The sequence below is a fragment of the Hippocampus bargibanti genome, linkage group LG01 (assembly GCF_051943395.1).
Source record: "Hippocampus bargibanti isolate YZ-2025 linkage group LG01, ASM5194339v1, whole genome shotgun sequence".
Classification (NCBI taxonomy): domain Eukaryota; kingdom Metazoa; phylum Chordata; class Actinopteri; order Syngnathiformes; family Syngnathidae; genus Hippocampus; species Hippocampus bargibanti.
Window position 1 is genome coordinate 36,045,196 of NC_142734.1, and position 27,282 is coordinate 36,072,477.

The 27,282-nt window shown below is 42.4% G+C and overlaps 2 protein-coding genes across 2 annotated transcripts in view; both read left to right on the forward strand.

Moving 5' to 3' along the window:
- The window catches only part of arfgef2 (ARF guanine nucleotide exchange factor 2), a 22,589-nt gene extending 4,233 nt beyond the window's left edge, over positions 1-18,356 (forward strand). The window contains 35 exon segments of the mRNA XM_089014330.1: positions 1,389-1,568; positions 1,735-1,960; positions 2,040-2,156; positions 2,995-3,119; positions 3,200-3,333; positions 3,413-3,647; positions 3,725-3,824; positions 4,329-4,468; positions 5,342-5,450; positions 5,545-5,734; positions 5,814-5,925; positions 5,998-6,203; positions 6,300-6,384; positions 6,469-6,640; positions 6,727-6,872; positions 7,771-7,899; positions 8,019-8,177; positions 8,279-8,426; positions 9,829-9,925; positions 9,993-10,033; positions 10,108-10,277; positions 11,209-11,360; positions 11,466-11,638; positions 11,800-11,960; positions 12,038-12,168; positions 12,324-12,453; positions 12,541-12,676; positions 12,852-12,990; positions 13,075-13,132; positions 13,446-13,554; positions 14,497-14,636; positions 14,800-14,977; positions 16,203-16,341; positions 16,614-16,731; positions 17,289-18,356. Coding sequence (XP_088870456.1) covers positions 1,389-1,568; positions 1,735-1,960; positions 2,040-2,156; positions 2,995-3,119; positions 3,200-3,333; positions 3,413-3,647; positions 3,725-3,824; positions 4,329-4,468; positions 5,342-5,450; positions 5,545-5,734; positions 5,814-5,925; positions 5,998-6,203; positions 6,300-6,384; positions 6,469-6,640; positions 6,727-6,872; positions 7,771-7,899; positions 8,019-8,177; positions 8,279-8,426; positions 9,829-9,925; positions 9,993-10,033; positions 10,108-10,277; positions 11,209-11,360; positions 11,466-11,638; positions 11,800-11,960; positions 12,038-12,168; positions 12,324-12,453; positions 12,541-12,676; positions 12,852-12,990; positions 13,075-13,132; positions 13,446-13,554; positions 14,497-14,636; positions 14,800-14,977; positions 16,203-16,341; positions 16,614-16,731; positions 17,289-17,447 — 4,944 coding nt within the window. The 3' untranslated portion in view covers positions 17,448-18,356.
- Positions 18,357-20,558: 2,202 nt separating this feature from the next.
- bcl2l1 (BCL2 like 1) overlaps positions 20,559-27,282 on the forward strand; it is a 28,189-nt gene continuing 21,465 nt past the window's right edge. Inside the window, exons 1-2 of the mRNA XM_089014388.1 lie at positions 20,559-20,693; positions 25,161-25,868. Coding sequence (XP_088870514.1) covers positions 25,335-25,868 — 534 coding nt within the window. The 5' untranslated portion in view covers positions 20,559-20,693; positions 25,161-25,334. The remainder of the gene's footprint in view (positions 20,694-25,160; positions 25,869-27,282) is intronic.

The window sequence follows — 27,282 nt, forward strand, 5'->3', positions numbered from 1 at the left end:
CTGACAAACATATGACTAAATAGTTATTGTCAACTGTCTTTTATTGTCATCCCAGTTCATAGATAGCAAATAAATGAATTAATGCATGCTTGACAATGGGATAAAAGACAAAAGGCACCCTTTTTTTTTCGTCAAACAAAGCTAGTCTTGTACTTGTCAAGAACCGCTGGATGTCAAAAGAAGAAAGATGGCCTCCATTTGTCATCTTTTTCCTTCTTGAATTTATCAGCTTTGGAATTACGCCAGTTAACTATCTCCTAAGTACACCGTGGGGGAAATTGGGATTTTTTTTTTTTTTAACCCAAAATCGAAATGACGTCGCTTACTTACTTTTTGAAGCTAAATCCAATACTTGGCTAAAAACAGAATCGCCATGAATTGGCCAACATTTATGGAGTGAAGAGAATGTGAGAGTTCTAATGGCTTTCAATTTAGGATTCAATGATATCACTCCCAGTCAGGTGTCGGAGACTGATGCGACCATATTTACAGGAACCTAAAACAAATCTTCTCAAACGTAACCACTTGTTCTTTTCTGCATAATATTTTCAAGGACAAACAAAGTTGTGTCCATAATTTGTAAAATGTCTTCAAATGACTTCTACTGAGCGTATTTTAGCTATATGTAGCTATATTTTACCTTTTGAGACTCGCGCTGAATATTCAGGAAGTCTTGTTTTTGAGTTGGTGACAAGTCCGTACGTGACGTCACTAAAGGAGCGCCCTTAACCGTAAAAAAGACGCATTGTAGCGGTCCTTCCATCACGTCAATGTATTTTGCTGTACTTGTTTGGTCTGGGGGACCTCATGTTGCACCCAAAAGCCGCCAGAAGAGGGCGTCCAAGCGCCATATAAGGAATTTAACAGCCTGTGGATACGGAGGTGGCCACAGGAGGTCGCCATTTTGTGCCTCTTTTTTTGGGTGAGACATTTTCCCCCAATGTTGCCTCAAAATGGCACAAATACATTCTTTAATGGATTGCAAACATGTATGCTTTCCACTTCAGAACTATTTGAATCATATTCATCACTGGATGTGTAACAAGAAAGCATCTTCTCCGAATCTGAAGCCATTGTTTTGATTCTCCAGCAAGGCAAGACGTCTTGGCGGGATGTCACGAACTGGGGGCGGGACTTTCTGAAAATGCCCAATTCGCAGCTCAATTTTTTTGCAGATTTTGGACACTTGAAGTCATTTTTATTGGTGTTTTGCATTTGACTAAAAATATCATACTGCGTGTTTTGGGTATTTTAGATGCTATAAAACGTTTTTCTGGTGTCAGTTAAGAAACAAAAAAGTGACGTGGGTTGTCCTTTAAATATGTACATTTTTTTTAAATTGAGCTTTTAGTTGTACTCCCTGTTTTTCTCGAACTCCATCCATCCAGGCCCTTCTGACGACCGTGACCTCCCCACACATTGAGATCCACGAAGGCACAATCCTCCTCACAGTCAGGACCTGCTACAACATTTACCTGGCCAGCCGCAATCTCATCAACCAGACCACCGCCAAGGCGACACTCACTCAAATGCTCAATGTCATCTTCACACGAATGGAGAACCAAGCTGTCAGTCCACTTTATAACTTGTATGGCCTTGACCAAATAAAATGACTTAGTAGCCTTGCCCTTGTGACAATAAATGTCAAAGCCGCTAAGCTTTAGTAAAGATGGCAAGATATCTGCTATTTGAAATCACTCATCTGGGCTGACTTTTTGTGTCCTGCACCTCTAGGCTTTGGAGGCTCAGGAACTAGAAAAAGATCGCTTTTGTCTGCCTCCAAATAACCCCTCTCCAGTCCCCGGTACTGGTTCACCTTGGCCCGACCGGACGCCCACCCCGGAGCCACCAAGCTCCCCGTCGCCGCAAGCCACTACACCAGATCTTCATGTCATCAACTCAACACCACCGCCTGACTTGGACGTGGATACGCCAACCGTGAATGGAGAGTCAGAGAGAAGTAATGTTTTACACACTGTAACAGTGTGTAAAACATTACATTTTTTTTTAATTTTCTGTCTATTTTTCTCCCCTTGCAGATTCCGTTTTTGAAGATGAAGGCATTGAAGCACCTTCAAGCGACGTGATAAAGACACATGAAGAGAGTCCAGCACAGCAGACTGAAGAAAATGAAGGAAAACAGTCACATGGCACTGGTCAGTATATATATTGTGTTACTTCCGGGTAGAGTGAACGCTGGCGCGAATGGCTGCCGCTGCTCACCCGCACAAAAAAAAGAGTTTTGATATTGCTTAGAAATTAAATGTATTTTTCTTCTTCTTCTTCTTCATTATTATTATTATTATTATTATTATTATTTTTCTTTTTCTTCTTGTTCTTCTTCTTATTGTTTTTGTTATTCTTATTCTTATTTGTGCAAGTGTGCATGTGCATTTATTTGATTATTTATGTAATTATGTATTTATTTGATTGTTTGATTATTTATGTGATTATTCATTTATTTGATAATGCGTGTGTTTATTTATTTATGTTCTAACATGAATTTCTCTTCAGTAACCGATTTAAATGTACATCAAGTATAGTTTCCACTAATAAGATGTTTGTTATGTATGGCTTCTCATTACAATATTAATAATAACAATAATGCAGTGCATTACATTTTAAGTGCCTTTCAAAGCTCTCAAGGACAAGAGGAGTTTACGAATCTTGGCAAAATCGATTAAAATCAATGAGATGAAGATAAATCTTCTTCCTCATCTTTCAGAATATCTTTTTTTTTTCTATTTACAATAATTTCACTACTTAGTGCATTAAAAAGTCTTGGTGTCCAAGAAAAGTGAAATATGCTTTGAAATAATTTTGTGTTGATAGTAATTGATTTATTTTATATAATTAGTGCAACCCTGACAGGTGTATCGTTTTTGCTTTCATTTTGAAGTGAACAAAAAAACAAGATGAATTAAAAATAAATAAAACATTTAAAATGAAGGCGACAGTAACACCGAAACTGCTCCTGGTCTCTCCTCCTATGAGATGAACCTGAAGCCCAGCACATCTGCGATCAGACAAGGGTAGCGCTCCCGAAAGCTGTTGCAGAGTCACCACAGATGAACGGCGTCATCGAAGACCGCTCGTCGCTTTCTTCAGCGGACATGTTGGTGAGCCACATGCCAGTGCAGTTGCCGAAGATTCGATTGTGCACAAATTAACAAGCATTATGCTTTCTTCATCTGTCCAGGATGCGGAAGCACTGCAAGGACCCCACAGCGCTTCCCGTTTCTCTCATATCCTACAGAAGGATGCCTTCCTGGTGTTTCGCTCGCTGTGTAAACTTTCAATGAAGCCCCTTGCGGAAGGACCTCCGGATCCAAAGTGCGTAAGAAGAACGTTAACTTTTGACAGTGTCTGAATTACCGCTTTTCACGCGTTTTCCGATGGTTATTTTTAACAGGTCGCACGAGTTGCGGTCCAAGATTGTGTCGCTGCAGCTGCTGCTCTCTGTACTTCAGGGCGCGGGGTCGGTGTTCCGCACCCACGAGATGTTCGTCAACGCCATCAAACAATATCTTTGTGTGGCGCTCTCGAAAAACGGCGTCTCGTCTGTGCCGGAGGTGTTTGAGCTCTCGTTGGCCATCTTCCTCACGTTGCTCTCACACTTCAAGGTCCACCTGAAGATGCAGATTGAGGTACCGGGCACGGTGGATGGTTTTTCGTCTTTTTTTGGTCATATTTTTAAAACTCTTTCAAACATTCTGCGCTTCAGGTGTTTTTTCGAGAAATTTTTCTCACCATCTTGGAGACGTCGACGAGCTCCTTTGAGCACAAGTGGATGGTCATTCAGACACTAACGCGCATTTGCGCAGGTATGTGTCTCAAACAGGCGTGAGCAAAATATGGCACATTGGCACTCTGTTTAAAAATGGAGCATTTTTAGCATCTATATTATCACTTGATATATATCTTCTTTTAGCATTATTGGATTAGCTTTTATTAGTCTGGTAGTGGTGAAATTTACATTTCACAGCAGCAACGTGCTGAAAGTAAGAGGAAAGGAACGGAAGAGGTAGAAAAAAGGCTGTAAAGGCAGCCATTCTCGCGACGCCATCTTGAAGTCATAAACAACAACAAAAAAAACTAAATAACAAATAATGTTACACAACACAAAAGAATCTTAAGGCCTTTTCTGCACCCTCTTTGTTATATGAAGCACATCCAAAAATCCTCACAATTGTATATTATCTGCAGTATAAGTTAGCCGGCTACTTCATAACATCCTCACTATCTTTGCCACACTATTCCCACGATCACCTTGTTGCCCAAAAATATATTTCCCCATTTGGTAATATGTTTTGTTTTTTCCTCTCAAGATGCCCAATGCGTGGTTGACATCTACGTGAATTACGACTGTGACCTCAATGCCTCCAACATCTTTGAGCGCCTCGTCAACGACCTCTCCAAAATAGCCATGGGCAGGAGTGGCCAGGAGCTGGGCATGACCCCACTGCAAGTACGTACGTGTCGTTGCAGGCCAAACGGTTGAAAGAATTCTTTCAGAGAGATGCGATGTATTGTAAACACTGGACAATCATAGAGCACATAGACGAGCCAGCTCTGATTAAATTTTGCTGCTGACCCCACCGTGTTATTTTGGGTATGGTGTTTTATTAAAATGGAGTCCACTGTGTGCATGAAGTTTATGAAATATATAATATTGGGAGTCACTGAGTCGAGAAGTGTTTTGTTCTTAACAGTGTACAGTGAGACCTCAACTTACGAACTTAATTGGTTCCCAGACAGAGTGTGTAAGGCGAAAAGTGTGTATCTCAAAAAAAAAATCCCATAGGAAACCATTAAAATGGGAATAATCCGTTCCCGGGTTCCCGTAAAATATACTTTTCAACTAAATAAGCCTTAAAACTACACACAACATACCTTATTCTATGTATAATAAATGTGCTATTATATTGTAATGAAAGAAATACACTGAATTGTATCATAAAGTCGCTTTATTTACATTTGTGATGGTCATTTATGGCTTGATGGAATGGCGTTGGAGGTCGAAGGTCAAAGGGAATTGCTGTTTGGAAAGAGAGGCGCATTCCATGAGGACTGTAATTAAAGAAATAAACTGTGCCGTTGATGGCTTATGGAAGGAGAGTCACATTCCATAAGGACTGTTGGTAACTTAACCTCTGGTGCTGTTTGGTCGTGTGCTTCCGCCAAAGATCACTCCGCCAGCCGTGGTGGGTGTGTATTATGAAAATAGTGCTTATTATAAGGTTTAATTTTCATAAAGTTGACGTTTGTAAGACGAAAAGTTTGTAAGTTAAGGAGTTTGTAAGTTGAGGTCTCACTGTATTGCTTCTTTTGGTTTCAACAGGAGCTCAGCCTGCGTAAGAAGGGCCTGGAGTGTCTGGTGTCCATCCTCAAATGTATGGTTGAGTGGAGCAAGGACATGTATGTCAACCCAAACCTTCAGGCCAACCTCGGTAAATGCACGGGGTCTCGTCCCCTCATTCAATTTAAAACACAACACCAGATGTTTACAAGCATCCGCCCTGTGTGTGTGTTTTTGTTTCGAAGGCCAGGATCCTCCATCTGAGAGTGAGCTGTCAGAGTTGAAGCTTCCGGATCAGCAGACAGGACGTCGAGACAGCGCCAGCTCATTGGACTCCACCGTCTCGGCCGGTGTGTCGCTTTCTCAGCCGGACCACCCGGAACAGTACGAAGTCATCAAACAGCAGAAGGACATCATCGAGCACGGCATTGAACTGTGAGTCATTTAAGAGATACAATTGCCGTTGTAAAAAAAAAAATGTCAGAAACGATTGATCGTCTTTGTTTCGCCCCAGCTTTAACAAAAAGCCAAAACGGGGCATCCAATACCTGCAAGATCAACAAATGTTGGGTTCCACAGCAGAGAACATTGCGCAATTCCTTCATCAGGAGGACAGATTGGACACAGTAAGAGACTTATGAACTCGAGCGATAACTTGTACAATTGTGATGCTAACTATGATATGTGTGCGTGTACAGACCCAAGTGGGCGAGTTCCTGGGTGAGAACATCAAGATGAATAAAGAAGTGATGTACTGTTACGTTGACCAGTTGGACTTCTGTGGGCGGGACTTTGTCTCGGCCCTCAGAGCCTTTTTGGAAGGATTCCGACTACCAGGGGAAGCCCAGAAGATTGACAGGCTAATGGAGAAGTTTGCCGCCAGATACCTTGAGTGTAACCAGGGGTGAGTCCACGGCAACAATCATGAGAATAATATTATGAGTATGTCACTAGTCCCGTCGTGATGTAGCTTACTCATATTTTGCCTTTAATTTCCCAGACAAACTTTATTTGCAAGTGCCGACACAGCTTACGTGCTGGCCTACTCCATCATTATGCTCACCACAGACCTGCATAGTCCTCAGGTAATAATGACATTGTCATCGATATACAGTTTCTTTCTTTTTCAAACCATTTTGGGCTTGACTATTGTTCATTCGTGTAATTAGGTGAAGAACAAGATGACCAAGGAACAGTACATCAAGATGAACCGCGGAATAAACGACAGTAAGGATCTCCCCGAAGAGTATTTATCCTCCATATATGATGAGATTGCCGGCAAGAAGATAGCCATGAAGGAGAGCAAAGAGTTCTCAATCACACCCAAGTCCACCAAGCAGAGTGAGCATTATTTCTGGATCACTCTGTTACAGATTTGCTCTTGACCCACCTTGACAAAAACCACTTTTCTCTCACTTGGGGTGTAGCCAGCGAGAAACGACGTCGCCTTTTGTACAACATGGAGATGGAGCAGATGGCCAAGACTGCTAAAGCACTGATGGAGGCAGTCAGCCATGCTCAGGCTCCCTTTTTTAGTGCTACACACCTGGAACACGTCCGGCCTATGTTTAAGGTCTGTGAAGCCCGTATTCTGTCATCTCGCATCCTCACTAACACAGAGCTTCAGATATGACATGGCAGTCCCCCGCGTCCACTTGTGAACGTAACGATGGCAAGGAAACCAACTAAACTCATTCATTTCATATCATCATTTTTTATCATTCTTTTAACATGATACAAGAGTATTGGAAATGTGCCGTAAAACCCAAAACTGCATATTTTTTCATGTACAAAGTGCATGGTAAAACCCAGTGTCGAGCCGTGCATTTCACACCTGGGCCTTCAGCGATGCTACGTCTGAATCAATCCAAGCCGTAAAAACTATTTTATGACTACACGGCTTATATAAAAATATATATGGTGTAATTTACTACAAGTCCACTAGAGGGTACCGTTAGCCAGGAAATAAGGCCTGCGAGAAGACCTTTGTGTCGCCAACTTGAAATCTGATAGGTTAAACGAAGCAACAGTTTAATCAACACTGATTTGATGCGTGAGGGCCCGCAGAACTGATTGTGAAGGCTTCCAGGTAGATTTCTGACCCTGGTAACGAATGTGATTGGTTAAATGCTTAAATATGAAGCAGCACAACAGGCGAAAAGCAATGAAATCAAGCTGAAGAAAATGTTTGGAATTATTTCATTAGAATTTGTGTACAAAATATAATTAACAGCCTGTGATTCCGATATTTTTAGGTCAGCGGAGAAGGCCTTGCAGGCCCTGACTGGTAAAACCCCGGAAAAGAATGCTGCAATTTAGTCGCAAATTAATAATAAATTGTCTGTCAAAGTGTTGAAACTGAAAATATCTTAACAAAATATCATATTTGACACAGTCCTGTACGCATTTGAAAATAATTTGTGCACAGTTTGATGCTATTTGAACAACAATCCATCATTTCCAAATTTCAGCTAGCATGGACCCCTTTGCTGGCAGCATTCAGTGTGGGCCTTCAAGACTGCGATGACCCAGAAGTGGCTTCACTGTGCCTGGAGGGAATTCGATGTGCCATCAGAATCGCTTGCATCTTCAGTATGCAGGTAAAAATTGATCATGTGATCCTTGAGTTGAATTCGCAAATGCCTTTTTGTTGGGTTTTTTTTTTTCATTGAACTGTTTTTCACTTTTGTTGTCCACGATATCTTTTGGCGATGCGCAGCTGGAGCGTGATGCCTATGTCCAGGCCCTGGCCAGGTTCACCCTACTGACAGCCAGTTCCAGCATCACTGAAATGAAGCAGAAAAATATAGACACCATCAAGACCTTGATCACCGTAGCGCACACAGATGGAAACTACCTGGGCAACTCCTGGCACGAGGTCAGTCAGTCTGTCAGTCAGTCAGTCAGTCTATCTGCGCTCTCTGCGGTGACGACTCTTCATTTAATTTCACAAATGTCATGCAAACATCCTTTAAATAGATCCTAAGGTGTATTAGTCAGCTGGAACTAGCTCAGTTGATTGGCACCGGGGTGAAGACGCGCTACATATCGGGAGTGGTTCGAGACAAAGAGGCTAGCATCAAAGGTTTACCACCTGGCACAGAAGAATTCATGCCCCTTGGACTCGGTAGGTCACACTGATTTGCAAAGACAATCTTGGAAACTGTTTTTAGTCAGCTTGGTATGGGATGGCTGCTGTCAAATTATTGATACGGACGGCTGGGTGAGCGATGAACCCATTTTAGTCATTCATATAATTACTGTCTTCACTTAAAGGACAACCGACACCACTTTTTTGTTTCCTAACTGACATCAGAAAAACGCTTTATAGCATCTAAAATAGCCAAAACACACAGGATGATATTTTTAGTCAAATGCAAAACACCAATAAAAATGACTTAAAGTGTCCAAAAACTACTTCAAATTGAACCCCGAAGTGGCCAGACGTCTTGCCTTGCTGGAGAATCAAAACAATAGCTTCAGATTCGGAGAAGATGCTTTCTTGTTACTCACCCAGTGATGAATATGATTCAAATAGTTCTGAAGAGGAAAGCATAAATGTTTGCAATCGATTAAAGAAGTCCTCCCATATCAATTTGAGCCGTCAATGACAGCAATGTAGCACCCAGAAAATGCAGAAGATGGCGACAAAGCTCTGTGGAAATGAGCTGATTTGGGAGCTGATTCACCTGGGAAGTTTTGTCAGCGAATATCAAATAGTTGTCTTGGTGCAACACACAACGATTCACCATCGCGTTATTTATGTGTTTTCCTTCTAATTTCGCCATCAACACGAAGTTTTAGACCAAACAAAGTACCGCAAAATGCATTGTGTGTCCTTTCTCGGTCAGGGACGTTCCTTCTGTGACGTCACGTCAGGAATCGTCACCATCTCAAAAACAAGACTTCCTGAATATTCAGTGCGAGTCTTGAAACGTAAAATATAGCTTTAATATGCGGTGGAATCTTTGTAAAATACGCTCAGTAGAAGTCATTTGAAGTGATTTTACAAATTATGGACACAACTCGTCTGGAGGTGTCGGTTGTCCATTAACTTTTTTAACACTTTCATTAAGAGTTGAACAGAAGTAATTGTACACCTGGGCATTCAGGTAAGCGCTACTACCCAATGCATTAATTCAACATGCGGGTCAGACGTTATTGATTTTGTGACGGAGGCTGCGGGCCGAATGACAAATGACTACGGGCCGCATTTGGCCCTCGGGATGGACTTTGGGCAACCTTGGAATTATTATTTTTGTTTCTTTTTGCTTATGAGCCACATAACTTTTTTTCATGCCCTGTCTCCTTAGCCAAAATTTTCCACGTGTAACATGTTGGTTAAAATGACTTGGCTAGGTTTCAGGAATATCGCCCTTTTGTGTTTTTTTTCTGCAATCAACTATCTTGATCAGCTACGGTATGTGCTGTCATTTAATCCCTGCTATTGACAAATGAACAAACAAACCTGAGCTGGACAGTGTAAAATTCCATGAAGTTTTCATGGCGGTCTGTTCAATGTGTTGCAGGGAATTTGGTGGGAAATCAGGACAAACGTCAGATGGCTCACCTCCAGGAGTCAGTGGGAGAAACCAGTTCTCAGAGTGTTGTTGTCGCTGTGGACAGGTGCAGAAAAACACTCACAAGTGACAACCTCCTACTTCATTTCCTTACACTTGTGACGTATTTGCAGAATCTTCACAGGTTCTACCAGGCTGGATGGAAATGCAATTGGTGAGTGAGGGAGACCCCGTTTCCTTTGTTGAAACGCTCACGCTTCTCATCACTTCATTCATCTTCTTCTCCAGTGGACTTTGTGAGGTGGCTGTGCGCCGTGTCCATGGATGAGCTGGCCTTAACACATCAGCCTCGGATGTTCAGCTTACAGAAGATCGTGGAGATCTCCTACTACAACATGAACCGCATCAGGCTGCAGTGGTCTCGAATTTGGCAGGTCATAGGGGACCATTTTAATAAGGTCAGCAGATGCATGGAGAGGGAGAGCTTGATGGACTTCTTCTTTTCCTTCCTTCTTCCCTTATGTCCGGACAAGTTGTTTCCATAATTTGTAAAATGACTTCTACTGAGCGTATTTTACAAAGATTCCATCGCATATGTAGCTATATTTGACCTTTTAAGACTCGCGCTGAATATTCAGGAAGTCTTGATTTCAAGTTGGTGACGAGTCCTGACGTCACGTCACGGAAGGAACGCCCTTGACTGAGAAAGCGACACACAATGCATTTTGCGGTACTTTGTTTGGTCTGAAACTTCGTGTTGATGGCGAAATTAGAAGGAAAACACATAAATAACGCGATTGTGAATAGTTGTGAAAAGAACTATTTGATATTCGCTGACACAAAATCACAGCAGAAAAATCAGCCCATTTCCAACGGAGCTTTGGCGCCATCTTGTGCATTTTCTGGGTCACTACATTGCTGTCATTGACAGCTCGAATTGATATGGGCGGACTCCTTTAATTGATTGCAAACATTTATGCTTTCCTCTTCAGAACTATTTGAATCATATTCATAACTGGATGGATGAGTAACAAGAAAGCATCTTCTCCGAATCTGAAGCCATTGTTTTGATTCTGGAGCAAGGCAAGACGTCTTGGCGTGACGTCACGAACAAGGGGGCGGGACCTTCTGAAACCGGCCATTTCCGGTTTCATTTTGAAGTCGTTTTTGGACACTTGAAGTCATTTTTATTGGTGTTTTGCATTTGACTAAAATAGCATCCTGTGTGTTTTGGGTATTTTAAATGCTATAAAACGTTTTTCTGATGTCAGTTAGGAAACAAAAAAATGGTGTCGGTTGTCCTTTAAGCTTGAAGGCTTGTACACAGATTTCAAAGTACTCAAAGTCTTAAAATGAAGCATTTCCCCCTCTTGGATGATCTTTTCGTAGGTTGGCTGTAACCCCAATGAGGATGTCGCCATATTTGCAGTGGACTCTCTGAGGCAGCTCTCCATGAAATTTTTGGAAAAGGGAGAGTTAGCGAATTTCCGTTTCCAAAAAGATTTCCTCAGGCCCTTTGAGCACATCGTGAAGAAAAACAGGTAAAGAACATTGTGATATGGCAAGGTATTTTTTTTTAGCGAGCTAACCATCTGTGTGGATGTATTGGCAAATTATTTCTGGCATCGTCCATGTCAACACGACAGGTCTCCGACGATCAGAGACATGGTGATCAGGTGTGTGGCACAGATGGTCAACTCGCAGGCTGCAAACATCCGTTCGGGCTGGAAGAACATCTTCTCGGTATTTCACCGGGCAGCCTCCGATCATGACGAGTCCATAGTGGAGCTCGCCTTCCAAACCAGCGGCCATATCGTCAGTGAGTTTCTTCTGTTTCTTCTTCTCCTGTTTTGCTGACATCGTTGGTGATTATGACAGACAGTGGTAGTGGTTGTCCAAAACTTGACAGAGTCTCTGTAATTTTCTTCTTTATTTTTAAACGCTTTCTTTTCCTTCTTGATTGACTCTTCTTCCCATCAGTGAACACATTCAGGGAGCACTTTGCTGCCGCGATCGATTCCTTCCAAGATGCGGTCAAGTGCCTGTCCGAGTTTGTGTGCAACGCAGCTTTCCCCGACACCAGCATGGAGGCCATCCGACTCATCCGCCATTGCGCCAAATATGTCTCGGAGAGGCCACAGGTAGGTTGCTCCATTTGATTTTTTTTTTATTGTTGTTGAACAAGACGTGTTTACTGACATCCGTGTGTCTTACGCAGGCTCTGAGGGAATACACCAGTGATGACATGAACGTAGCGCCCGGGGATCGGGTTTGGGTTCGTGGCTGGTTTCCCATCCTCTTTGAGCTGTCTTGTATCATCAATCGCTGCAAGTTAGATGTGCGCACCAGGTATGTGTGTGTAAATGTGTATATGTGTGTGTGCATGGTGTATATTTTAAATGTTTTTGTAATATTAGTATTATTATTGTGCAAATACGGTGCTGCTAAGCTGCCTCCTTTATGTGGTTCTATTTTGTGGCAACTTTATTGTTTGTTCCTGACAGAGGTCTTACAGTCATGTTTGAGATCATGAAAAGTTACGGTGACACATTTGAGAAACACTGGTGGCATGACCTCTTCCGAATCGTTTTCCGCATTTTCGACAACATGAAGCTCCCGGAGCAGCAGACAGAGGTTGAGTTTTTCTGTTTTAGATTTGTTTTTTTTTGGGGGTGGTGTACGGCTTTACTTAGATCTGTTGCTTTCCGCTGTTATCTTCAGAAAACGGAGTGGATGACGACAACGTGCAACCATGCGCTCTACGCCATCTGTGACGTGTTCACACAATTTTATGAGCCTCTCAGTGAGATATTACTGGTGGACATCTTCACGCAGCTCCAATGGTGTGTTCGGCAAGGTGGGTGTTCAACTCTTGACAGGTGGAATCATCACTAATGGTAGGTGGAAAAAGTATCGATCTAGAGGGCAAACAAACAGATAAACAATGTCACAATTATAGCATAAAAACGATACATCTACTGGTGTCTGATTATTTTTTTTTTTCCCTTAACCGCATTACATCTTTCCTTCAGACAATGAGCAGCTGGCTCGCTCTGGAACCAACTGCCTGGAGAACCTGGTGATTCTCAACGGAGAGAAGTTCAGCCCCGAAGTCTGGAACATCACCTGCTCGTGTATGCTGGAGATCTTTCAGAATACCAGCCCTCAAGTGTACGACAACCAGCCGCTCAATTCCTTTGGCACCAAATCAAAATATCTTTGCTCAGTGCATTCTTTTGTTCTTCCTTTCTTTAGCTTGTTGACATGGCGACCTGCTGGACAGGAGGATGACGCTGCCGATGCCAAGCACTTTGTAAGGACGTGAACAAACGATTCTAGTATTTAATTGTGAAATTTGTAAGGCCAAGAACCCCTTCATGTCGGTAATAGCAACATAAACTTGTGCGCCATAGGAATTAAAAAGTTGCAATCAAAAAGTTGCCATGTTTTAATCCGGAAAGTCATTTTTATGATAAATTCATTTTTCAAGTATTTTTTTACACAGACACTTAAATGTATTTGTAGTTTGCAAGGCACTTTTTCAAAACGATGGGATAATTTCTTGCAAATGTAAAGGGGTCTGTGTATCCCAATTTGAAAACCACTTGTATAACGTGTATTTACAGGATGTGGACTTTGACACCCAGTCCCAAAGCAGTTACGATCGAGCTCTTTCGGAAAGAGGACACAGCCAAATGTCCAGCGATGACACCTGGAAGGCCAAGTCCAACGCTCGTAAGTATCTCGGATGCTCAGTCTTGCCTCACTTCTTTTCTTGAAACAGTAGAACCTCTAAAGTAGGACGCCTTCAACAATTAGTGCGTAAATCGGGCCGTTCTGAATTTGGGAAGCCATTTGAATATTTAATCCCACACAACAAATTGATGAATAACTTGTTTTCAAATTTGAAGTAAAAAAAATTAATGTATGGTATTGTAGTTTACATGAGACAATTTGACATTTTGGTTCAGATTTTAGTCATGGAATTTCCCAAATTTGATTTGCTTTTGTGGACCGAATAAAATGATGTGGTGGGCCAGATTTGGCCCCCGGGCCTTGACTTTGACACCTGTAGCATAGATAAAGATAATTTCCTGGTATACCTCAAATGTCAAATGTTGTCATGTTATTAGACCTTAAATGTTAAATATTATTACATATCTCACTTTTTGTTTGTGGTTATGTCAAATACGTCTTTTGTTGTTTTTAACTCGTTCACTGCCATTCGCGAATTTATTCTGGAATTGAAAATATGATGTTGAGCGCCATTTTCGATTTTTTTTGGGTGTGGGTTTTTGTTGCGGTGGATTGGTGGATGCCAATAAAGTGCTGGTTAGACCTCTGGCAATATTTTTTTCACTTCCACAAGGGGGCAGCATTGTCTTTTGTACAGCCACCCCCACTTTCAAAGCAGATAACTCGAGTAAGCTCAAAATAAACCGTTTTTTTATGAAAGAAGAGAGTCTAAGATTTGTAATGCTGCATTGAACGTTTATGTAGTCCTAAAACCCAATATTCTGTGGCTCCTGCAATTTGAGTGAAAATGACAAAAACCCTGGCACAGGAGTGGACACCGTTTATCAGATCTGGCAGTGAATCAATTAATATTCTATCCCAAATGAAAAGTGTTTTGTTTTTCTTCCTCACGGATCTGTCATGTCATTCTGTCCCCTGCAGGAATTTCAGACCACAAGTTGTTTGCAAGTTTACTCATTAAATGTGTGGTGCAGTTGGAGCTCATCCAAACCATCGACAATATTGTCTTCTACCCGTCGACGAGCAAGAAAGAAGATGCCGAAAACATGGCTGCTGCCCAGGTAGGCAGCAACACACCAATAACAAAAAGAAACCATGCACGTCAAGTCAACAGCTTGTTGTGATGCTGATAAATGCCGAAACGCATTTGTCGGCGAACAATATGGCAGCAATAACATTGCTAGATTGTCGTTGACACTGTAACCGAAGTTGCCGTTCTGACAGCGAGACGCTCTAGAAGAGGCGTCGGCTGACGTTGGTTGTCCGGCTTCTGATCAAGGGATGTACAGACACATGACCTCCGCTCACCTCTTCAAGCTGCTGGACTGTCTGCTGGAATCGCACACCTTCGCCAAAGACTTCAACTCCAATAATGAGCAAAGGACGGCTCTCTGGAGGGCAGGTATGGTCCCAAAAAATCTCCCTTTGTGTCGCTTGCCGTAATTTGAGGATCGAGATCACGGACATGCTTTGAGAACACAACTGAACTGGGAGGATAGTAAAGTCTCGTTATATCGATATTCTCTGGAGTCGGAAAAAATAGCGATATAACCGGACTATCGATATATCCGATCCTGCGCCGAACGGCATTAAAAGTGGGCATTAAAGGACAACCGGACAAGTTGTGTCCATAATTTGTAAAATGGCTTCAAATGACTTCTACTGAGCGTATTTTAAAAAGATTCCACCGCATATAGCTATATTTTACCTTTTAAGACTCGCGCTGAATATTCAGGAAGTCTTGTTTTTGAGTTGGTGAGGAGTCCGTACGTGACGTCACTAAAGGAACGCACCTGACCGAAAAAAGACACATTGTAGCAGTCCTTCCATCACGTCAATGTATTTTGCTGTATTGTTTGGTCTGAAAACCTTGTGTTGCACCCAAAAGCCGCCAGAAGAGGGTGTCCAAGCTCCATGTAAGGAATTTATCAGCCTGTGGAAACGGAGGTGGCCACAGGAGGTCGCCATTTTGTGCCTCTTTTTTTGGGTGAGAGATTTTCCCCCAATGTTGCCTCAAAATGGCACGGAATAAATTATTTAATCAATTGCAAACATGTATGCTTTCCTCTTCAGAACTATTTGAATCATATTCATAACTGGATGTGTAACAAGAAAGCATCTTCTCTGAATCTGAAGCCATTGTTGTTTTGATTCACTAGAAATGCAAGACGTCTTGGCGTGACGTCACGAACTGGGGGCGGGACTTTCTGAAAATGCTCAATTTTTTTTGATATTTCGGACACTTTAAGCCATTTTTACTGGTGTTTTGCATTTTAATAAAAATATCATACTGTGTGTTTTGGGTATTTTAGATGCTATAAAACGTTTTTCTGATGTCAGTTAAAAAACAAAAAAGTGACGTCGGTTGTCCTTTAAGCAAATATCGATTCAACTTTAAGCTGCTTTTGTATCGATATTGTCTGGCGGGAGATGAAAAGGGCATCGTCGTAACCGGGTTATCGTAATAACCGGAACTAATTATATCATAAAAGACTAGAAATTTGCCGGGAAATGAAAAAAATAGTATCGTAATCAGCAGTACTATCGATATCACAAGACTTGACTGTAATTGACAATAATCTTGTCTTCATATGCTCATATGGAAATCTCAAATGTGGTTTTGACAGGCTTCAAAGGCAAATCCAAGCCCAACTTGTTGAAGCAGGAAACCAGCAGCCTCGCTTGCAGCCTGAGGATTTTGTTCCGGATGTATTCGGATTCCCAACTGCAGGACTCGTGGCCTGACATTCAGACGCGTCTGCTTCTGTGAGTGCAGCATGTTCGTAGTTAACAAAGTACGGTATTTTCCGGTGTTTAAGGCGCACCCAAACGCCTTGATTTTCTTCAAAAGATGACCCCCTGCGCCTTATACGCATGTGACGTCATATTGAGCCGCAACAGGTCTCGCAATTACTGTCTGCAGCCAGCATTAGCTGTAAATGTCCTGTAATGTGACGCCCGACTCATAACAAAAAAACAATGACAGATTTTGATTAGAATATTTGATATTCATGTTGTTGTGTCTGATTCATTGTCAGGGTGTGCAGTGAAGCTTTGGCCTACTTCATCAACCTTACGTCGGAGAGTCACAGAGAGGCTTGGAACAGTCTGCTGATGCTACTGCTCACCAGGACACTCAAGCTGCCTGATGACAAGGCAGAAAACACACACACACACACACACATTCCTGTTTCAATGGTTTTGTGAGGTCCGGATAACTCCAGATAAGGAGTGAGGATCACTGTTGCTGATAAGTTTAAAGAAGAACTAGTGTTACATTTGAACACTAAATGTCACTCAATTTCCCACTTCAACTTCTTTAAAAACAAAGCCATAAAAAGTGGACTTGAAACTGAAATAACAGCAGGAGTGAGGTTTCTGAATGGGTACATTCAAAGTCCTCACCCCTGTCGTTAATTTGGTTAAAATATCATTTTACTTTTTGTGGTATGAACTTTTTCCTCTCATTAACCACGCACACACCTTTCTGAAACTTTAACAGATGCATATATAGACCCTCTAGAAGCCTTTAGAAGGAAAAACTTGTGAGGACCGGCCAAAAATGTCCTCACTACGTATGGTATAAAATGTTAGTGGTCCTCACAAGACTAGTCATACATACACACACACTACCTCCTCTAATACACACACTGTCATATAATTCTAAAATGACATATTTTAACGTGCGCATGTGGGTGTTTTCTGTATCCCAGTTCAAGCCGCACGCCTCCTGCTACTTTTGGCACCTATGCGAGATGATGCAGTTTGACCTGATTCCTGAGCTGCGGGCCGTGATGAGACGCTTCTTCCTCCGCATCGGCGCCGTCTTCCACATTGCCGCCGCGGGGCCGTCACAGAGAGATGGCCCCTGAAGAAAAAAAAAACAAAACGCACAACACACATACAGAAGAAGCTCACTGTGACCAGCAGTCTGCCGACTCGTCATTCATCTCATACTGGTCATGAAGCCATGACACCAGGTTGTGTAATTGGCCCGACAAAAAAAAAGAACAAAAAACTTGGTTAAAGGAACTCGAAGCTTTTGGCCGCCTGTGCCTGTCAGGAAAATACCATTTGAATGCTCTCCCACTTTCTGCTATCCACACTGCGGGTGTTTAGCATCGGTTTGTTTACAACAGTGTTGCGTCCCAACTATGCTAATGCCTTCCTTTTGTGTGGTGACACGCTAATGGACGTAACCGTTTCGTCCTATCTCCGCTATTTGCATCGACTGGACCTAACAAAACGCTCGCTCCTCTTCTTTTTTGCACATCTGTCGCTTCGGTGTAAGCCCTCAGTCGTACAGGAGTGGTCCATCGATGAAAAGGTTTCTTCAGTCGTCATCTGTACAAATTTGAAGGTGTCGGACGTTTCGCTTCTTATCCAAGAAGCTTCGTCAGAAAACTAAAGTCTTAATGCTTGTTTCGGCCCTATATATATATATCCCTACCCTCCAGACGTGGCGGTGCCGGACTCTGCTATGATAGGTCCCTGCTCTCAGGTTGGGAGGAGCAGAGGACTAATCCCTGCGGCTCCACTGATCGCTTCTATTGTCCTGATTGCCCAATTTGCCCTGGCTGAACATCATGATGATGAGGTGATACCGGGGCAAATTGGGTGGCCAGCCGTTAGTCAGTAGTAGTCAGTAGTGTGTGTGTGTGTGTGTGTGTGTGTGTGTGTGTGTGTGTGTGTGTGTGTGTGTGTGTGTGTGTGTGTGTGTGTGTGTGTGTGTGTGTGTGTGTGTGTGTGTGTGTGTGTGTGTGTGTGTGTGTGTGTGTGTGTGTGTATATATATATATATATATATATATATATATATATATATATATATATATATAGCCGAAACTAGAATTAAAACTTTAGTTAGCTGACGAAGCTTCTTAGATAAGAAGCGAAACATCCGGCACCTTCAAAGAAGTACAGATGACGGCTGAAGAAACCTTTTTATCGCTTGTCATGTTTTGTCCCAAAATACAGTGTTGGAAGAAAATGATGCTTGTAATTATTTAAAGTGCATTTAAATATTTCTTTTGAGAATCATTCCTGGCCCTGTCGCGATGGATGTCTAATTTTCTTCCCTAAAAACTAGGGAATCTATAAATATATATATACAGTAAATGCAAAAATGCAGACTGTAATGTTTGCAGTGTAAGATTCAATGTATGATATACTCTGGAGAGGAAAATGCAACGATGGTTCTATTATGTTGTGATGTTAACTTTGAGCGTTTGAAGTTACCAATAAACTGAAATTCTGATCAGTTTAACATGAAAAACAATCACTTTATTACAACGGTTCACCTTGGGCATTGCAAATATGTCATCATTGTCAGGCAGAAAATGCATACTGTATGTCCAAATATGGACCTTATAACTACATATATGCAAATGTATGCCAGGGTTGTTTGCTTTTTATTCTAAACAATACTTTTCCTGGTTCATTTTGAATCAACATTCAGAGGACTCTTAATTCACAGCAAAGGATGTTCTCATCGGAATGTTGCAACAAAGAGACGAGTAAACAAGTCATCGCCCTTAAACGTGCAATTGAAAAGTTCAAAAAAGGTCACATTAGGTTCACCTTAGGTTAAAGGTTATCCGCATCGCGAATTTTAAAGGTGACTATTTGCAGTAAAACTGTATTTATGTTTAAATATAGTTCAAACAACTCTCATTTAATGCGTTGGATGGCTAAAATATCACTCGATAAAAGAAACAACCAACGTGTCTTTGCTAAGGTCCAAACAACAAGAACGTGACGTCAAACGCCGGGCAGTGACGTCAATGTAACGCGTCTAAGCGATTTATAATTTGAATTTTATAAAATGTGACGCCACATCACAATCATTGAAACGTAGCTGTCTCATGAACGGTCCGGTGTCCACCTTGCTTGGAAGCGGATAAGCTCGTGTACGTAAGTAGGAAGCAAACTTGAATGTTTCGCCAAAAATTGATGATTAATTTTATTCGAAAGATTCGCAATTTTGTGTGTGCGTCTGGCGGCTGTGTATTCTTTTGTTTTTTTGAAACGCCTAACCGCAGTGACGAGTATATATCTATGGTCATTTTTATGTCGTGCTGGGTGTACCTAATAGTAAACAATACAATTATTCAACAATAATACAACAATATAATAGTCATATAACAATACAATAATAATACAATAAAGCAAAAATATTCAAAGTGGGGTTACCGACGTGCGGGGCTCCACAAACGAGAGTTAGGGCTCCGCAATAAATTTCGATTCCAATAAAAATGGTACATTTTGTAAAATCTAAAAGAATAAAATATATAATTTGCAAATTAGCATGATGTCCTCGATCCTGAACTTCGAGCTGGAACTTGGGCACGTTTATTGCTATGTTGCATCACCCCCCGCCCCTTTTCCTTTTTACAACACTCAACAAGCATTAATTTGGGGGACTCGGGAGACCTCTTGTTGAAGCTTTGTAGGGGGAATACTTTCCTATTCTCGCTTAATGTACAGTTTCGCTAGGCCATCCGTCCCATGTGTGTTGCATTTTGCAGCTCATGTTGTGCCACACATCTTCAATGAAAGCGAGGTCTGGACTGATGGTATGGAAAACTAGATTTACATAGGTCATATAACCACGGCCGTTGTTGTACCAAAGCACTTTGCATATAAAAATAACACAGGAAACTAAACTAAAAATAGTCAATAAAAACACGGATTAATTATGTTAACACATTTAGTAGACACAGTCTCATGTTGTGATGCAAGCCAACGAATGAAGACGTCTAAAATTTAGTTTTAAAAATGAACAGAGAGTGGACTTGCCTAACCTTTTTATATGAGGTCATATATTATATGTGGAGGCTGTGACTTTGAATTATTTTGCAAATTAATGACACTTCAATGAAGAATATCCGAACGTGTAAACCCAAAGTACACGCACACACACATGCAAAAATAAAAGTGGCCAGCTGGGGGCGTTTTGGACCTGCGTTTAGTGTCTTGTTACGCGGAACCAATCTGCCACAACTAGTCGAGTAGCCTTGTAGCCGAGCTCGACGGGCTAGCAATGACTGGATTGTTCCATTCGTGTGTTTTCTGCAAACCGAGGCGACCAGGCATGATTCTATGGAAACCGCCGTACAAGTAAGAGTTTCCTGATTTGTATCAAATCGACCCAACGTCGGTTCGGTGGTTTTGGTTAAAACAAACGGCTCTGACATCGAGTCTACCGTTCCTCAGCCTGGCGAGCTGAGGACGGAGGTCAATCGAATTGGAAGTCTAACACAACATTATTTTGCCTAGGCTTTAGCTTTTCTGTCGAATTCAATTCAGTCTTTGGCATTAAAGAGAATGGATACAAACGAATGAGCATTGGGACTCAGTGACGGCAGTGTTCACGGGCGTAATTTTGAACTGCCGTCGCTGTGTGAGTATTCGTTAAAATGTGTTAAGTACAAATAGCTTGGACTCGCTTTTTGGGCGGTGTCTCCTTCGGGCTTTTTTATTTTATTTTAATACGTCGCGTAGTCGCTCCACGATGATGACATGAAGGCTTGCGATGCATTTAAGACCCCATTAAACTCGTTTACCCAAATAGGAAATTCAAGTCGTCTTCCGGTCTTTTTCATGTTCATACAGCACTGTCTTTTATGTTGAATTGTTTAATTACAGACTACCGCAACATCTGTCAGAATAAATTAATCTAAAATCTTTTTAAAATTAGATCGGCATTATGTGTTTGGCGGCGTTCAACGGGCAACAAAAACGTTTTCAGCTGCGCCTTCCTTGAATTTCTTGATAATTGGGAGGCCGCTGAACGCTTCCTGTTGCGTAATAGCAGCCATGTATGTGGGCGTGTCTGTGGCAGGGGAGGGTAAAGCTGGCGGATTGCTCGTAACGTACAAGCGTGTCCCATCCACGCAAAAGTGGGCATTTTCAATAAGCGTTGCTCTCATTCCCCAACACTTACTTAGTTTTTGCAGACGGGACGAGCCGGGACCAAGTCGTCGTCTTTGTAACAAACGTGCTGGTAAGACGCCATTCTCTCCCCCTGCACATTTGTGGTCACGCGTGAATGTGTTGTCGCGACTTAATTCAGGTTTTTGGATATCAATCAAGTGGGGATGCTTGTTGGCAACTGTGACATGGCAAAGCGCAGACCAGCCAGTTGTTAACGCGAGCTAAAACGGAAGATTAATCTTGGGAGCATAATGTGTCGTCCAGGTGCCACATTTGCTGGGCATAAGTTAGCACGCGTTGCTGTGGTGTTTACGTGTGGTACGTGGCTAGCCCAGCCACGTGGTGCGTGGAGCTTGGGAACATGTGGCCACTGTAAACATTGGCATCCTCCCCTCTGCCCGACACTGGCTCGTTTTCCTCGTGCATCTTTCTCGACGGTGACGTGAATAGCGCCGTTCTTGACGACCCAAAGAATACTCGAACTGCAGGCGTGGACTTTCAATGTTCTTTCTTTAACCGCTTTCTTTTGTGCGCGAATGTCGTCCTGAGTTTACGCCGCGCCATATGAAAGATGTATCTGAATATAATATATATAAAAAAAATATAATTAACGCGTGTATAAATGTGTATTGTTTTGTGTATTGTTGCTGTCCTGTACGGTCGTCCTCTCCACAAAATTATTGTTCGTAATTTAATCGATGAAAAAGTTTCTTCAGTCGTCATCTGTACTTCTTTGAAGGTGTCGGACGTTTCGCTTCTTATCCAAGAAGCTTCGTCATCTAACTAAAGTGATTCGTAATTTAATATTTGTCAAAACGTGTGTTTCGCCCTTCTGCCTTTACTCCAATGAGAGTTCGAAATGGGCTTGCCGTTTTTATTATTTTTTTCTGTGAGTTTTTTTTATTGTTAGGTTCAGAACAGTTTTTTTTGTGTGTTAGCATTTTAGTATTTGTTTTTATTTTCAGTTTGTTTTATTACCAATGTATTTCAGTGCGACAGAAGTGTTTTATATTACCCAAATAAAGCAAACCACAATACTCAAATACTGTTTGACCATGCGGCCTGTACAACACTACCGAAATACATTTCAGAGGAACCCATTAAGCTCATGTAGCATTGACCAGAATGAAAAAAACCTTGGTCATTGTTAGCTTTATAGTGCTTCCTGTTGCGAAAATATTTAGAAAACGCAATCCTTAACAAATTCAAAAAATCACAACCATAGATTTATGTTTAAATGCAAAATGAGACAGCAACCTGCATGGCTTGGGCTGATCGGTATGCTTGTCGACCAAGCAACGCCTCCTCCAGTGCTCTCACACTTAAAGGACAACCGACATCACTTTTTTGTTTCCTAACTGACATCAGAAAAACGTTTTATAGCATCTAAAATACCCAAAACACGCAGTATATTTTTATTCAAATGCAAAACACCAATAAAAATGACTTAAAGTGTGCTAAAACTGCAAAAAATTGCGCTGCCAATTGGGCATTTTCAGAAAGTCCCGCCCCCAGTTCGTGACGTCGCGCCAAGACGTCTTGCATTGCTAGTGAATTGAAACAATGGCTTCAGATTCGGAGAATATGCTTTCTTGTTACACATCCAGTTATGAATATGATTCAAATAGTTCTGAAGAGGAAAGCATACATGTTTGCAATCGATTAAAGAATTTATTCCGTGCCATTTTGAGGCAACATTGGGGGGAAATATCTCACCCAAAAAGAGGCACTAAATGGCCACCAAGCTCCTCTGAGGAATTAATCAGCCCGTTTCCACAGGCTGATAAATTCCTTACATGGAGCTTGGACGCCCTCTTCTGGCTCTTTCTGGTGCAACACGAGGTTTTTTTAGACCAAACAAGCATTGGCGTGATGGAAGGACTGCTACAATGTGTCCTTTTTTTCGGTCAGGGGCGTTCCTTCAGTGACGTCACGTACGTACTTGTCACCAACTCAAAAACAAGACTTGTGGAATTTTCAGCGCAAGTCTTAAAAAGGTGAAATCTAGCTATATGCGGTGGAATCTTTGTAAAATACGCTCAGTAGAAGTCATTTGAAGCCATTTTGCAAATTATGGACACAACTTGTGCGGAGGCGTCGGTTGTCCTTTAAGTCACGTAGAGCTGTGAAGGTGAGGTATGACAACATCTGAGAAATACTTGCAGCGTGGGAGTGCGCAGGTCAGGTCACAAGTTTGTAACATGTTGTTTAGTGCCTCATTTTGCAATGATTTATGGTGGAGCCCGTCGTCTTTGGCAATATTTTGTGACCACTGAGTGACTGCTTGTCTTTGGTAAATAAAATGAACGTGATTCTGCTCATGTCAAGTTTTTTAATGGAAAATCAAACCTGCCCAATTCCTGTTAGTGAACATTTCTGAGTCCACATAAAATTCTAATTCCATTGCTTCACCCACACAGAACCTGTTCACATTTGGCAAAGTAATGAAAAGCCTTCCTTGTTTTGTGTAAACAAGCTTGAGTAAGATATTAGATTTCCCTGAAAAAAGTTGGTCAATCAACCGGCCGTAATTGACCATGATTTCTTCAAAGTGAAACTTTGGTGGTCACAACAGTTAAAAATAATAATAGATAGAATATAACTAACGTGCGTATCACAAACAACCTTTTGGGATTTTTGAGGCGCATAATTGATGGGTGTTATATCTCCTCCGGTGTAGCCGACAGGTAACCAAAACACAAGACAAAATCTATTACTGACTATGACAATGCATCCTAATGAATACTTCTTTTATGGGATGGCATCGCACAACGTTTTGAATGATGGGTTACTCCACCTGTCTTATCAGACCTTTTAATGCCATTGTCAGGATTGACAGTTAGACATCGTTTTTTGCATGATAGCCACCAGAAGGTCTTTGGGGAGTTTGCTGGTGTTCCTCCCTTCATTGTGCTTGCAGCCATTGTGGCCGCAGCGACACAAAGAGAGGGATGCTCACCCCCACCCACCCCAGCCCCTCTTTGTTTTAGAATACCACCTTACCTTTAATTGACTAACCTGCGTGAGTGACAAGACTGCAATCCACCACTGTCTTGTAGTGTTTTTATAATCCACGTGGCAATTATGACACCATACCAACAGATAGATGAAGTGAAGGTGCGACGCTCATCTGATGCCTGCCAAGTACCATTTTGGTTTTGAGACCGCGCCAGCAGACGTTGACGAGAGCTGGCGCTTTGTATTCATCATGTTATGATTCAGACCTAATAAGCCACCAGCAGCTGCCGACATCGATAACATTGAAGCTTGCGCTTTGTTCCTTTCGATTTAATTGAGGTGGCTTATCTGCAGGTGAGACGGAGCGAAAAGCGAAAGGTTGGAGTTGACGTGAGGTTGACAAGAGCGTCAAGACTCGGTCACCTAAAGCTCACCTTCACCAGCCTACCGCCGCCGTTGTCTTCCTCATCCATTTCTTTGTCTCTCTTTCTCACACCAACAAACGCACGCGAGCGTCTCATTAATTGAACTACCATCTGCTCCATATGTACCATCCCAATTAGAGGGATTGACCTTTCACCCCACCTGTCTAAATCTAATATGAGAGGTGGGACTACATCTCCACACATGCGCACATACACTCGCAGTATAAGCTGTCCAGACGTTGAGCCATTCTTTTTTGTGTGTCTACAGGGTCTGAACTGGTTTGTCAGCCTTGTGTTGTTTTTGGGTTCCACCCCCTCAAGTGTCCTCTGGACCTCAGCCGGCCATGTTGATCTGAAGAAAGGGAGGCGCTGCGTACGTGCGTGTTGACTGGAAGAGACCGGCGGCGAAGAGGAGAAACGCTTTTCCCAGATCGATTTGAATATGTCTCAAAATGGAGAACTGGTTAAGTTTTACATTGGCTATAAACTTTCCCAGAGAGACTACCCGCTCAACCGCATCGGACTCAGACAGCCATTGAACAGGACTGACAGTTGGGAGGAGGTCTCAGGCGAGGGGCAGCGGCGGGTACAGACGCCCGCCAACGGAACGACCAACGGCACCGGTCCCCCGTCGTCGCCGCTACGAGAGGCGGCGAGCTTGGACGCGGTGAAGGAGGCCCTGCGGGACTCGGCCAATGAGTTTGAGTTGCGCTACTCTCACGCCTTCAGCGACCTGGACCAACAGCTGCACATCACGCCGGCCACTGCCTACCAAAGTTTTGAGAACGTTGTGGACGAGGTGTTCCGGGACGACGTCAACTGGGGTCGCATCGTCGGGCTCTTCGCCTTTGGCGGCGCGCTGTGCGTCGAGTGCATGGAGAAGGAGATGAGCTCCCTGGTTGACAGGATCATCGAGTGGATGACGGTATACCTGGACAACCACCTTCAGCCCTGGATAGACAGCCAAGGAGGATGGGTGAGTCTTGCCGTTTCGCATCGTCATGGCAGCGGCCGGTCGGCGATGTGAATAGCGCGATAACAAAGCGGCGTGACCGAATGATGTGTCAAAGAATCTGGCAACGTGTACGACGCTTAACCTTACACTTCAACACGTCTTTCCACGATGGGAATGCAATGAGTCACTTGTGAACTGTACGCTTTGTGTAAGTCACACTTCATTCATTTTTATTGTTACAGCACAAAACCAACCTGGTTTGGCTCTGATGTAGTCAGATCAGTTACTGCATGTGGGTATTTATTTATTTTGTAACTTTTTAAAATCGTATCTGGCAAAACCATGATATGCTGAGCACGTTTGTCGCAATGATAAAAGCACGACATTTGTCCAGATCAGTTTGCGCAATCGGTTATTGTTAACTGCTCACTTAATTGAGCAAAGTCTGCAAAGTCACCCTGCCAACAAGAGGGAAAGTGTGACAAAACAGCTCACTGCCCGAGCGGAATTGCAAGAATCCAAAGAGGTTCGCAAATCTGACTTATTGGAATGACTTGGTTTCAGGTAGAAGTCTGACAAGTGGGACTTAAATTGTGACAAACAAATGTGTTGCATTTGGCAGGTCGATAAATAAGATTGCTCGTTAAAATTGCATAGAATTGGCATTGTACATCCCATTAAGGTTCACACTTCCAAATAATGTTGGATTATAAAAAAAAATATTCACGATGGGGATATCATAAGCATCATCATGGTTGATGTATGTATTTGTATTCTATTGGCCAGTACACCCACTGATGACTCAAGTTACAAAACATCAGGATGTCTATTAAAAAAAGACATCGAGGGATGTCTTTTTAATAATAATAATTTGTAAAATGGCTTCAAATGAGTTCTACTGAGCGTATTTTACAAAGATTCCACCGCATATTGCTATATTTTACGTTTTAAGACGCTCGCTGAATATTCCCGAAGTCTTGTTTTTGAGTTGGTGGCGCGTTCGTACGTGACGTCACTGAAGGAACGCCCCTGACCGAAAAAAAAGACACATTGTAGCAGTCCTTCCATCACGTCAATCTATTTTGCTGTACTTTGGTCTGAAAACGTCGTATAGGACCAAAAAAAGGCAGAAGAGGGCGACAAAGCTCCATGTAAGGAATTAATCAGCCTGTGGAAACGGGCTGATGAATTCCTTACATGGCTCTGTTGCCATTTTCTGCCTTTTTTGTGTGCGACATTTCCCACCCGTTTCCCAAGCATTTTTTCTGATGTCAGTTAAGAAACAAAAAAGTGATGTCGGTTGTCCTTTAAGGGTTGCAGGAAGTCAATGGGCGATGTAGCGATTTGGAGCTGCCCTGCAGCCTCAGAACGGAATTTGTCTCATCACTGGGTGGGGAAGATTCCAGGCTATCACAGATAGTCCTTTGTTTGACTG